Consider the following 13,005-nt stretch of genomic DNA (forward strand, 5'->3'; position numbering starts at 1 on the left):
TGGGCTACGTTCCGTTGGATTACGTGGGCGAAAGCAAAATATTCTCAACTGCCTACCATCAGGCGCCACCCAACCCAGCTATACCTGTAGCATCAAATAAAAAATGTTTTGAAATTAAAATTCAAGCTTTTGCAATTCTCTGGTTTTTATTTGAGAATAACATAACAGTAAGACATGATGAATGAGACGGATGAAAATAATTATTATTTTTGTCCAAACTAATAGTATTATGTGACCTAACTGAAAACTTGTCAACAATAATAATGAGAAAAGTATAATTTTAAAATAATTCAACCCAAAAAAACGGAAACAAATTGTGAATGAGAAAAATATCTCTACCCAGCAAAACTCAAAAGCAACTTTCACTGAGCCGATTTTTTTCTATGTTTACTTTCCCATCTAGCTTTCTTTCCTGTACTGCAAATCTTACTGACTTCCCTGTCCATTGGGTCCGCTGTCCACGAAGTCACAAAATTTATTTATAAACTCGAGCACCAAACAAAACATCACAAACTTTACCGTTCAAAATCTTCTAATCATTTTAATTACGTTAAATCCGTTTCCCTTTCCGTTTGCCGATTAATCACACCAATTCCATTGCCCTACCATTCCACGGTTGAAAAAAACTTATTTTCTCTTACAAACGCGAAAAACTATGTAATCGGATGCGCTATGCGAATGCGAAGGGGCTTTTTGATAAACGTGGGTGAAAAAAATTCTCAGCAATGACCGCAACACACCCTGCCGGACGGTGGAAGATTGGAAATATATATATATTTTTTTGCCAATATCACTACCGTGCCAGAACCGTGGCAGCATCGAGTGCATTTTCCGTTTCGTTTCTTAACATTTTTTTTATATTTGTTTGAATTTTGATTTTTTGTCACTTCATTGATGCCTGTCGTTTCAGCTCGAACGCGTATCAGCATCATTACTGTTCTATATCTTGCAGAAAACGAGAGTGGGATCAACAGCGCAAAAAATGCCAAAGAGCTTTGTAAAAAGATCGCCTAAAAGCAGAGCCTTTTCCGTGATGGGGTAAGCGAAGGAGGCAAAATTAAACCGAGGTCAAACTATGGAATGCCACTTAACAAGTGCCCGGTAGTCGTTTTTTATTATTTTTCCTGTTCGTACTTGAACTGCTGGTATTCCGCTCCGACCGGTACCGCGTTGGTTTAACGGGCTTCGCTTCACTGGTAAACCACTGACAATCTTAAAGAAAGAAGCAAAACAACGTGGAAAACCACTCCACTGAATATAAGATGAAGCCTAAACAAAAAAGAGGAGGAATAAGAGATGCCCCAAGCACCCCACCATCATTTACATATGACAGCAACTTTCCATTTTTGCATCACCGCTGGGCTACGTTCCGTTGGATTACGTGGGCGAAAGCAAAATATTCTCAACTGCCTTCCATCAGGCGCCACCCAACCCAGCTATACCTGTAGCATCAAGAATAAAAAATCGTACAACTTGAAGACGTTGAACTGGGCGAAGCAATCATCCGTCACCTTAAAATCCGTAAAAATAGAGTTCCCATTATTGGTGTTTGGAGGTTTGCTATGGAATGGGAAGCGAATCTACTTACTGCTGCTACTCCTTCTGAGTGCTGCATATCTGCCGCGCAATCTCATCGATCAGCTGCTGGTTTTGTTTAAGCACTGCCCGCAGTTCCTGCAGCTCGCGCGTCACATCGTTCATCTTTTCCGCGCTCTGGTCGATCTTGGTGGCGAGTGCATCCAGCGTGTTGGAGGACCGCAGCACAACACCTTCCGCCTCCGTACCGGTCGGTACGGCTTCCGCCGGTTGCCCTGGCGGGGTCCCATCCGAACCGTTGGGCATCACCGTCGGTTCACTGACGGCTGCCAGCTGCTGTTCCTTTTCTTTCGCTATTTCGTACGCTGCCATCATGATGTTGCGCGGAAGGCGCTTCTCTTCCGGGTTGAGCGGTTTCACGCTCAAGATGACGCGGTAGGCGCGCGGTGAAACGAGTGCCGTGTAGTGGAGTAGACTGCGCAACCAGTTCGGGAGCCAGCCGTTAAATAGGGCCGACTCAATGTACGAGATGAGCTTCGTTTGTCCGACGAGCTTTGACAGGGTGGCCGTCTTTTTCAGCGCCTGAATGTCGTCCACGGCAATGCCGACCAGCAGGTTCATCAGGATCACGGTGACGAACAGCAGAAACAGCACGAACGTGATCTGTGCGCTCAGCTCGAGCATGAATGGTGGATCCTTCCCGTCCGGGTCGTTGATGAGCAGCTCAAGATCCAGCTCGCCCACCATCATAACCAGCACGGTGATGAATCCCATGAATGGGTTCTCAAATGACGACGAGGACGGAAAGATGACGCAGAAGCTAATTGTGAACCCGACCAACATACACGAGTACGCGATGAACAGCTTTGCAAACTCCACCTGCACTTTCGTATACATGGCAACGTACGCACCGAACACCGGCAGCTGCCCAATCATTACCATCAGATGTGTCCAGCCGAGCAGTACCGCAAACGCGCCGATATGGTTCTGCCAAGTGTACGTCCGCTTCGTGTAGATGTACGAGATGACAAACACGCTCACGATGATGAACCACTCGGTGATGTTTTCCATCTGCGTGACGTACCGCCGGATGGAGGAGTACCCGGTAATACCGTACAGCTTTCGGCAGATTTCGACAAACGTAATCGCCACCAGCACCAGCCACTGCATCTCCATCACGAACGGATTCCGGCGCAACATATTCCCTAGGATGGACTGTTTCTGGCAGAGTTCCTGCTCCTGGATCGTCTCCTCCATGTCTTTGCTGCCGTTATAGCAATTGTGCGCTAATGCGGTCAGGACGTACAGCGTGAGAAACAGGATGAAGATAAAGCAGAATAACAACCGGGCGATGTAGTACTTCCGGATCTTCCCCCACTTGATATAGATAAACGCGGAGCAGAGTGGGTGCTGTAGCATCTCTTTCTGGCCCTCGTCTACCAGCGTATTTAGGTAGCTGATCTCTCGCGGATAGCAATGCTGCAGTATGGTCCGGAAGTCTAGCTCCAGCTCCACCTCCTTCTCGGACGGATTCTGTGAGTGGATCAACGTCATTGCATCGTCAAACTTTTGCGTTATCATCGCCAGCGAGCCGGGTGTTTTGCGCGTGATCACGTTCAACGCGGTCGTGCCTTTTTTCGTTTTTGCCGTCACGTCCGCATCGTAAAACAACAGTATCTCCACACAGTGTGCCAACCCATCCAGTGCGGCCAGATGCAGTGGTGTAAACCCAAACACATCCTTCTTGTTAACATCCGCCCCCCAACAGATGAGCGTCTCGATGATGTGGAACGCTGACTCGGACCTGCCGATGGCCGTGTGGAGCGGTGTCCGCATGTCAAAGTCTTCCTCGTTCGGGTCGGCGCTACCAGCGCGCAGCAGTAGATCCACACACTCCAGGCTGGAGGTACGCGACGCTAAATGTAGCGGTGTGAAACCGCGATGGTTCTTCAACCTCGCTTCGGCACCTTGCTCGAGAAGTAGCGCCACACACGCCGCATTACCTTCGTCCGCCGCCAGATGCAGTGCGGTGGACTCTTTCTCCCGTATCCCGATACGTATGTTGGGATCCGCGCCCGGAGCTGCGAGCAGCACGCGCAAACAATCCACATGGCCAAGATCCGCTGCCAAATGGATCGCATTCATGCCGCTCGGTTTGATCGAGTTCACGTCCATACCTTCGGCAATGAATAGTCGCACACAGTCCAGTGCGTTGGCCCGCACCGCACAGTGCAGAAGCGGTTCCTCACCGCCCGGACGTCTCGTACACAGATCCAATCGAGCGCCTTTGCTCAGTAGAAAGAGCGCCGTATGAGCCGCATTACCAAATGCTGCACACTGCAACGGTGTATACGCTTTCGGTTGAAGGTTCACATCAATGCCTTTCGCGACGAGCACACTCGCACAGTTCAAACACCCGCTGAACGCGCTCAGATGCAGCGCAGTGAAGCCGTTCGTATCGTGAAACGCCAACTCGGAACCGTGCTCCATGAACGCATCGAGCAGATCCCAACGCTTCGCGAACGCTGCCCAGAGGAAGCAGATATTCCGCTCGGTTTTGCTCGCTCCACCAAAGAAATCCATCACGTTAGAAGCAACCATATTACCCTGCTCAATACTGTCTAGCAGATGGACGCGGCCGGACGCGAGCCGAAGTTGCTCGATCAGCGCGGTCCGGATCGAATCGCTCGACAGCTCAATGCCGAACTCGGGGCTCGACTCTTCGTAGCTGTCGAAGATGATCGGTGCACTCTCGGCCGGGGGCGATGGACCAATCTTCATGTACTCGAAATCTTCCGTTACCATCGCTTCCTGGTCATTCATCCAGTGTACGCTCAACTCGGGCGAAATGGAAAATCTGGCGAGAATTCGAGGGTTGATTGCGTGGCTGTTTCTTTTTTTCGAAGCTCGATGCTAAGATGGCTTACCTTGGCTTGATGGGAATCTGCGAATTGCGACGCTTCATCGACTTGGCCGTGAGGCGCCGCGTCGGCTTCGATGAGCCCTCCTTGTAGCCAAAGTTTTCCATAACGTACCAGTCACCACGTCACCAGGTGTGTGCTGTTTGGTCTAATCTTCCACGAAAAAAAAACAACACGCTCTAAAGCTACTCAGCGCGAGTATGTTCACCGTTCAACGCAAATCTTCTCGCACGCCTAACCACATCCGATCGCTATCAAATACGATCTGATCTGTCCGACTGTACCCCTTCTTCAGTATGGGTACCGCTCGTCCGCCATTCGTCCGCATCAGTCCGCCTTGTTATCTACCTTGTCCGCTTGATTGTGTTTGTGCGCAAAGATAAATTATCCCGTGGGCGATAACAAAACGCGCTCTTGCACTGTGAAGCAGGGAGATGAACTATTAACTAGCGCCTCGTTACGACAATTGACGATGCAGGCTAATACAGATTTACAGTTCCCTTCTTTAGCCTGGACTTCGTCACAATGCGACAACACGCGCATTAGGTCTGTTATGTTATCTTTGAAAGAAGCTGACCATAATTGGATTTGGGGAAGTAGTTGCAGATGGCCCTTTTGTATTGTTGGTTACTTTCTTGAGGTTGGCATCCGATTTACTTTTGGCGTATTTTGTCTGTTGTGGCGTGCAGGGAGGCGAACAAGTTGAAGATGGAGAAGGTTAAACGATAAGGGTAATGTGGAGTTGGTGGTGAGTAACACCTTGCGCAAACACTGGTTGCCTGAATTCAGTCAGCTGTGCTGGATTCCGAAATTGGATACGCCAAGCTGAGGAGAGTATGATTGTCTTCATTGCATTTCATTATGTTATTAAAGAAGTTTTTCATTTTAGGAATCCTTTTCAATGACTACTTTTTTTAGAGATATGAATAGAAATAATATTTTTTTCAAGTTCAACTATAACATCTTGGAAACGGTATAAGCCTCAATTAAATAGCACATTTCGAACAAAAACCGTGTTTTTTAGTCCCTATTTTATGATACTTACACCACATTTTTTAATGCGATTCTTTTAGCATAACTGAAACGTCGCATCCATAAAGCAATTGGCATACATACTCTCTACCCTATCGCTCAATTCATTCGTTCTTTTTCAACTCAGTTTTCCAACCGCAACGCTTCCTTCCTTCCAGGCTGTACCACCATCCCAAAACTCCCGCATGGTATAATTTTGACTATTTCGATAGAGTCAATATTGAGCTTGGTTTATTGCTTCCTAAATCTTTTTTTCCATTTCTGCTCTTGTTCACCTGAATCGGTTCGGACCATTATTTTCAGCCGAAAGAGAGTGATAGAGAGACAGAGAATGAAGGTCTGTAAGGGCGTGCGTTTGTGTAATGGAATGAAAAACGGTGACGAATTTTCAGTGTGACCGAAAGCAATGTCAGGTTATATTTTTGTTGACTTTTGCAGAAGGCAGCAAAGATAAAACTGTTCTATTTTACAGGAACTCAGAAAAGAGGGACGAGAGCGAGAGAGTGAGAGAGACAGAGAAACAATCCAAAGGAACACATTGTCAACAGTTGCCACAGTCAACCGAACCCGTCGTCAACTTGATGACGCTGAGAGGCGTATGTAGTTTCAGAAACTCAATGCCTCTATACATAAACGAAAAAAAATCTGTGTTTTGCTAGTAACGAACACGTATTTAAGAAAATGGACAAGTTTAAATTATTTCTCATACGATTTACATGCCATCTAGAAGATAATCCAGCACAGTCTTTTATTTTGTAGGTATCTATTTATGGTACACTTGAGAGCGCTATTGCATAATTGGTAACGGCCACTACTAAACCAACTAAAAAAATCAATGCGTTTTTTCTCCGGATATCGTTCCTGGACAAGGTGGACTTTGTTTGAGAAGCCATCGCATTTGGCCGGATGATAATCTCCCATTTGAAACTAGGAAAAAATACTTCGAAAATGGATTACAATAATGATTGAAAGAAAAGTTCAATCCCCCAATGGCAATCGTATGCCATTTACAGCATTTTTCTTGAATCGAATTTAACAAAACTTTATTGAATTCAAATACCTGTAATAGATTGTATTTTGTTGGGTTTCAAAATTTGTTCATGTTTTAAATTTAAAGTGTATAATATTTTTAATTCAACCTTCCTTACATCTTAATTAGTATTGTTTCCATTTAATTGTTTATTCATCGTCGTAAAAAAAATATACATTTTTTATAAAGCATAATGGCAATGTAAATAATTGTTTAATTGCTATTTTCTATTTTCTAAATTTTGATAGATTCTATTTTAGTAAAATGATAATACTATATTTACAAATCTAAACGCTAGTTTAGTAGCTCGTTCGTAAATGTTATTCGCTGCGATAAAACACAAGGGCCAATAAAGGCCCACCGGGTTCCTACACCACTATTCAGAGCAGTACAGATAAATTAGCGAACAGGCGTGTACCCGATCAAAATAAACTGACCACAACGTTCCATCGAAACGAAAAGCGTTTGCATATGCTAGGTGTACAAAGGAGTTTTGATGCTCTTTCGTTTTTGCTGATTTATTTTTATACATTATTATGTATATCTGTACAATCCATTGGCATTTAAACGATTTTTTAAGCGAATAGCAGGATCGCGATATGCTATAAGGGATTTTAACCCTATATAAGCTTTAAAGAAAACTACTGTTATGTTATACATTATTTTGATTTACTTTTAATTTCATACTTAGACAAAAAAAAGTTTACTCATTTCTATTTTTAACAAATTAACGAAGAAATGCATTTTTTCACGTGTATCAAAGTTTTTTATATCTATCAATAGGAGCGGTGATATACACAGTTATTTCGTTTTGTGACGAATTATAATTACAGTTAATCCGCTAAAATTTCGAGGTGGTATTACAAAAAAATCTCATAAATGCAAAAATTAGTAAAATGCTCCCCATTTATTCGTTCGGAAGTTCGTATCGGTTTTTTTTGTGTTTGTATTTGCTTACATTGTTCGAATCATTTCTTGTTTAATGGCAAATACAATCGTTTTATAAATATTATTTTTCGTTAATAGTTGAAATACAACAATGAAAATTATCAGGTCCGTCGTTGTCCACCTGGGTTGGTGATGCTGACAATTGTTTTCATCCCTAAAACATACAGCGTGCATCTAACTCTAATCATTGGCAGTATACTCCATTGAACCCAATGGACAGATGCCATTTGCTGTGGAAACTTCATAGATAGTCCGCGCTGTAACGGATCTGTTCTTGGCCAAGCGACCGGTAACGGAACCGTTTTCTTTCCAGCTGAACGATTCGCCGGCTCCAATTCAGCTAGCAACGCACGGCCGTTTTGGCCGTCCATCGAATCCATTAAAATGCCACCGATCCGATGTCACTTTCACTTCACTGACGCTTAAGCTAACATCCACAGATAAGGAAAACCGGGCGCACACAAACGAAGCCAATTGATCCCGTACCGGATGTTCCCGCGGGGTTGGTGCTCAACAACAGTAGCAACGAAAAAAAGGAAGCTATATAATAATAAGAAGGAAAATGCGACGACACCCTAGTGTGGGTGGAGGTGTTTTAATATTATAATGTCATTCAAACGGGTGGGCAACATGACTCTAATGGAGTGTCCTTGGCACACCGTGATAAAAGCGGAAGGAACTATGTGGAGGACAACACACGCACCGGCATGTACGAGTACATCTACACACTAAACACACGTAATGTCTCCTGTGACATTCCAGTTAAGCTTTCCGAAAAACGGCAACTAAAGGTACGGAAATTGTTTTGGTTTGCTGTATTTTTTGCTTATTTCTTTTTTTTATTTTATTTTGTTGCCCTCCAATAAACCATTCCTGTCTATCGGGTAGGGAAAGGTAGAAAGTCTGGTGGGGGCGAATGTTGATTTATGAGCCGACGAGGTCCTGTCATCTCATATTCCGTTGGGATCGGTGTATGTGGCGGACAGACCGGTTGAGAGTTCAAAAATGCGCCGACTTCCCGGTAATCGCCGTCGTAAGCCCGCCGGGCTCAAAAAGGATAACACTTGCTTTCCCCTCCACCCTATCCCATACACACCTCACCTCTTCCATCCTTCCATCCTGATTTTCCTTTTCTCTTCAAAAATGGGTTTGCGCAGTTGCGGCCATGCTTTCACGGCTTTCACCCACAATCCGCGGGCTTTACTTTTGATTTTGGCTTCCATGTCAGCATGGGTGGCCCATTGTGCATTTAGGAGGAAGCGGAGACGATGTCATAAATAACCTTCTCTACCAATACATGTCGCGCCCCGCGGGGCTGTAAGGATTTTTTTTTTTTGGGCTGGCGGGTCGTTTTCTCTTTTCGCTCCTTTTTTATCTTCTACTCATTCGAGATGGTTTTCTCGTTTTGTTTCGTTTACGTTCTTTTGCTGCCATGGCGAGGTTGGACGACAATGGTGAGCTGTCAAATTTGGGTGCTACCGGTATGGTGTCACCACCAACGGGGCAAGGTGTCAATACACACAAACACCCACGCACACATATGCACATAATTGAGTGGGAAAATCGGTGTGGCTGTTTAAGCACGTTTACAAAATATGCTTCATTCCACAAACGTTTCTTTGGGATAACGGGTTACAAGGTTACATCGGGATGGGTAAAATCAATTGAGCAGATCTAGGCACAAGATGATACATCGGTCGAATACTTTAAACCCATTCATTTTGTGCGTTTGTGTCAAAGCTTTTTTTGTTCATACCATGATCGGTAGGACGATAACAAGCAGCGACTTTAGACAAGACAAACTGAATGGAACCAATGAGCCGTCGAATCACCGATTACGCTGACGGGTAGATGAGAACATTGTGTATATGGCACGCGTTTTGCATATCCCGCAGGCGCTTAGCCGTGAGCGTACACATTGCGCCAGATCATAGTGGTTATAAAGCTTAAGTTTTAAGGCAGTATCTGTTAAATAACAGTAGTGTCATCGTATTTGACATAAAGAATGAGAAAAAGTTTTATTTTTGAGGAAAATCCATTCAAACTGATTTGCAACTTTGCATTTAATTCAATCAAGACAGTTTAGAAACATTATTATAGAAATAATTTTCCACACCAGGTTGAATACGATCATTTTATTTTGATATAACAAACAAATTACTCGATCATGTGTTAGACAACCTGTTCACGAAGCGTTTGTAACTAAAACTTAATCATGAATAAAGAATGAAAAATATTCGGATTGAAAATTTATTGGTTTGGCTTTTGCAAGCTGGGAATCCAACTCATTGCTGAAAACATGACAAAACAGAAGTAAATAAGAACAAAACAAACCAAAGCATTAAATTGTTTCTCATTCATTCAAAAAAGGAAAGAGAAAGCAAAGAAGCAACAGTTTTTTTTTCTACGGTAACTTGACTTTCCAAATTGGTATGGGAAGCTAACTACGGAACGCGAAAACGCTTATAGATCATACGGAAAGTATGATATACCCCATTATCGGGCAGCTCAGTTACTTAACGCACCATCAACCAATCCACCAGTTTAGTTTGGCCCATAGTAAACGGTTTGTGAACTTTAAAAGAGGAAGGGGGGCTTACGAGAAGGCAATGAACTATCTAAGCATTGGAAAAAACTTCCAACCCGCGTACACAATTCTGCATCGCCCGCAAACATGTTTTTACTTCCGCGTCAATAAGTATTGCTTAGATTTTGCACCCACTCACACACACACTGGCGTTCCAACCCTGGTTTAGTTTATTTTTTGGTTTGGGTTTTGCTTGTGGTATCGGATTTGTGTGCACTACGAGTAGAAAGAAGAAAGGGAAGTTCAATTCAAAACTGGCAAACTGCACGCTAAACAAACTAACGTGGTGTGGCGTAAAAAACGAGACGGCAGTAGTGCAGCGGAAACATTTCAGGTTGGATCACACCACATGTTTGGTTTGATGGGGGGTGATGAAAGCAGGGGGAATAAAATACAGAAAAAAAACACGAAAAAAGGACACAATTTGAATCGATCGCTCGCTAAACCAACGGGAAATGCGCACCGTGCAAAACAGATGCAACGGGAGATAATCATTATCTACGCGGAAGCGCATAGTGCGGGAAAATGCTTGGTCACGGTGATGGGGTAGATAGTGCTACTAGAGCGTGAAAATTGTTTAACTTTATCTACCGTGTAATTATAGTGCGCTGGTAACAGTTTTTCCCTGATACCCGAGTGAAGAATTAACAAAAAGAGAGGTTGCCTACATTTGGGCACTAAAGGATTAGGTCGGGTTTTGTACCATATCTTAGGGGTTCGTGTAGTTGATGCAGGAGTGAAGAGTAACATAGTAGCGTGAAAACCAGCACTTCCCTACTCTCTTCCGCTACACTTGTATTACACTTCTCCTAGCGAAGCATTTTTTTATATTTGAAACTCACATTGCCGCGATGTAGGCGCTTTGAAGTGATAGAAATAGGATTTTTCAATCGCGCTGTATAACTTCACCAACTGAATGTAGAATCAAACAAAAGAGCAAACTGAGCAACCATAATGCATTGCAATTTAAGCAATGCAATCGCAATATTCGCACTATAGGATAATTGCAAATTGCACACGTTTTTAGCAGATGTAACAGGATATTTCATTTATGTGAAGTCTGCTTTTAAGCACACCTCTGCTTGTATATATGTGTTCGTTTTTATTTGCGCACTTTGCATATATGTTGGAAAGGTTCAACATAACCCAGACATCCTAGGGTCCGCTTCTATGCCGTAACTGAAATAGCAAACTAACGCAAACCCCTGTGTGAGTGCAAAAGGCACGGCAACGTATGCACTGTTATCCTATCCCAATTACGCTGTAATTCGACAGCAAACAACATAAATTGACCAATATGCGGCCAGGGAGCTGGGTTTGCTTTCCCGAATCTAATACTGCCTGCCCAACACTATAGCCGCTGCCCACAACAACCGTACCACGGCTCGTACACCAATCACCTGATGGAGAGATGCATAATTAATCATCGCTATTCAGAACACTCCGATTGGCAGAATCGGGCAGGGGTGGCTACCATTTCATCTCGCACGGAAAATGCATGGAAATTAATTTCGACGAAATTTCCACTTTGTTTCCATGCCCCCGTCAACCAGAAGGAAAATGAGTTGCTCTCCCTCTCTCGAGCCGAGTGGTTTGGATCGTGCGCGACCGCAAACGCCTAAATGTATGCGCTAAATCAAGGTTTTTGGTATGCTCGCGGATGGATGAACCGTTCGAAATTGGAATGTGTGAATGGATGGAGGATTGGAAGAAGGGGAAGGTGAAGGGTAGTAGAATTCGAACTGATTGGAAATTTTCACACCATTGCATCACAAACCACCAAGCTGCTTCGGTGTTATTTTTTTCTTTCTTTCTTATCGGTGTGCTATCACCATACCCCTTAATACCCTTAAGCTTGTGTTTACTCGTATTGGAATTGTTCTCTTCTTTTTTTCTTCCGTTTTTGCTGGTTACTGTAGCACTTTCGGTAGTTTTGCGTAACGAAAAAATTTTCTAGTTGAATTCATATTTTTCTTCGCTCAGTTGCACCTATTGAATGTGAAATCCGTACAGGAAAGTGACATTTATTGTCGAAACTATGCCACCACGGAAGGGGAGGGGGGAGAATGGGATGGGGGGAGGTAGTGGTAGGGTATGGGAGTTCGATGAGTGAAAAAAAATCCTGGACCAAAAAAAAAACAAACGGGTGCGATGTGAATGAACCGCAAAAACCGTTCCTGCAACAGGAAGCCTAGGGCGCGAAACCCCGAAACTCCTTATCGGTTTACTGCAAACCAGGGAGGACAAAATGGAATTGTCGACAATTTCATGCGCGTCATGATCGTGAGTGCAAAATTTGTCGTTCGAATAAATTAAAGCACTGACCGAAAAAGTATCGTACCGCAGGGTAAAGGAATGTTTGGAGGTTAATTTTCTGTCTTTCGTCCGCTCTATCTTTCTGTCTCTTTTTCTCTCCCTCGCTTACTCTCTCTCACACACACACTCCAGCCGGGAACGCACTGATCCGGAGAACACCGACGAACAAATGGAATGGAAAAGCACTACATGTCCCAGTTGATAAAATACACTTATCGGGTTTAAAGAGCTGTTAAAAAGTTTTCACTACACAGAACAAAAAAAACAATTCCTGGCAAATGAACGCAAGAATTAAGCAAACGATATTACAGTCAAATCTCCCCCAGGAACCGACAATTATTACAACGCGTGTAGTCAAACTGTGTGTGTAGTTTCTCTGTCAGCTTGCATATTAGAGAAACTTATAGACAATATCTAGTATTGACTGTATTATAGATTTTAACTCCTACAAGTATGCGATATACAAAACAATATTTCTGTATCTATGCGTCAAAACATCGTCCGGCGCAATATTGTCCACTGGGGAAAAAAAGCTTAAATGAAAAAAACAAACAAAAACAAAAAAATTGTCTGATAAAAATAATATTCACAGTCGTTTACTGTGCCGATCACCAGACAACTTGTAACGAAATTTG

General features: G+C 43.5%; 1 protein-coding gene across 1 annotated transcript; it reads right to left on the minus strand.

Annotated features, from left to right (window-relative positions):
• Positions 1-1,593: 1,593 nt before the first annotated feature.
• On the minus strand, positions 1,594-4,564 carry LOC128714633 (transient receptor potential channel pyrexia). The gene is made up of 2 exons (XM_053809510.1): positions 4,464-4,564; positions 1,594-4,393 (listed from the first exon to the last, which is right to left on the minus strand). Exons 1-2 carry the CDS (start codon positions 4,562-4,564, stop codon positions 1,594-1,596), a joined length of 2,901 nt encoding a protein of 966 aa, XP_053665485.1.
• Between the last annotated feature and the right edge of the window lie 8,441 nt (positions 4,565-13,005).

The sequence above is a fragment of the Anopheles marshallii genome, chromosome X, assembly GCF_943734725.1.
Source record: "Anopheles marshallii chromosome X, idAnoMarsDA_429_01, whole genome shotgun sequence".
NCBI lineage: Eukaryota > Metazoa > Arthropoda > Insecta > Diptera > Culicidae > Anopheles > Anopheles marshallii.

Bases quoted from the DNA above. Each gene is read 5' to 3' on its own strand.
- LOC128714633 (XM_053809510.1), bottom strand. From the start codon at position 4,564: ATGGAAAACTTTGGCTACAAGGAGGGCTCATCGAAGCCGACGCGGCGC. The intron at 4,394-4,463 runs GTAAGCCATCTT...AATTCTCGCCAG, and splicing joins CAGATTCCCATCAAGCCAAG to ATTTTCCATTTCGCCCGAGT.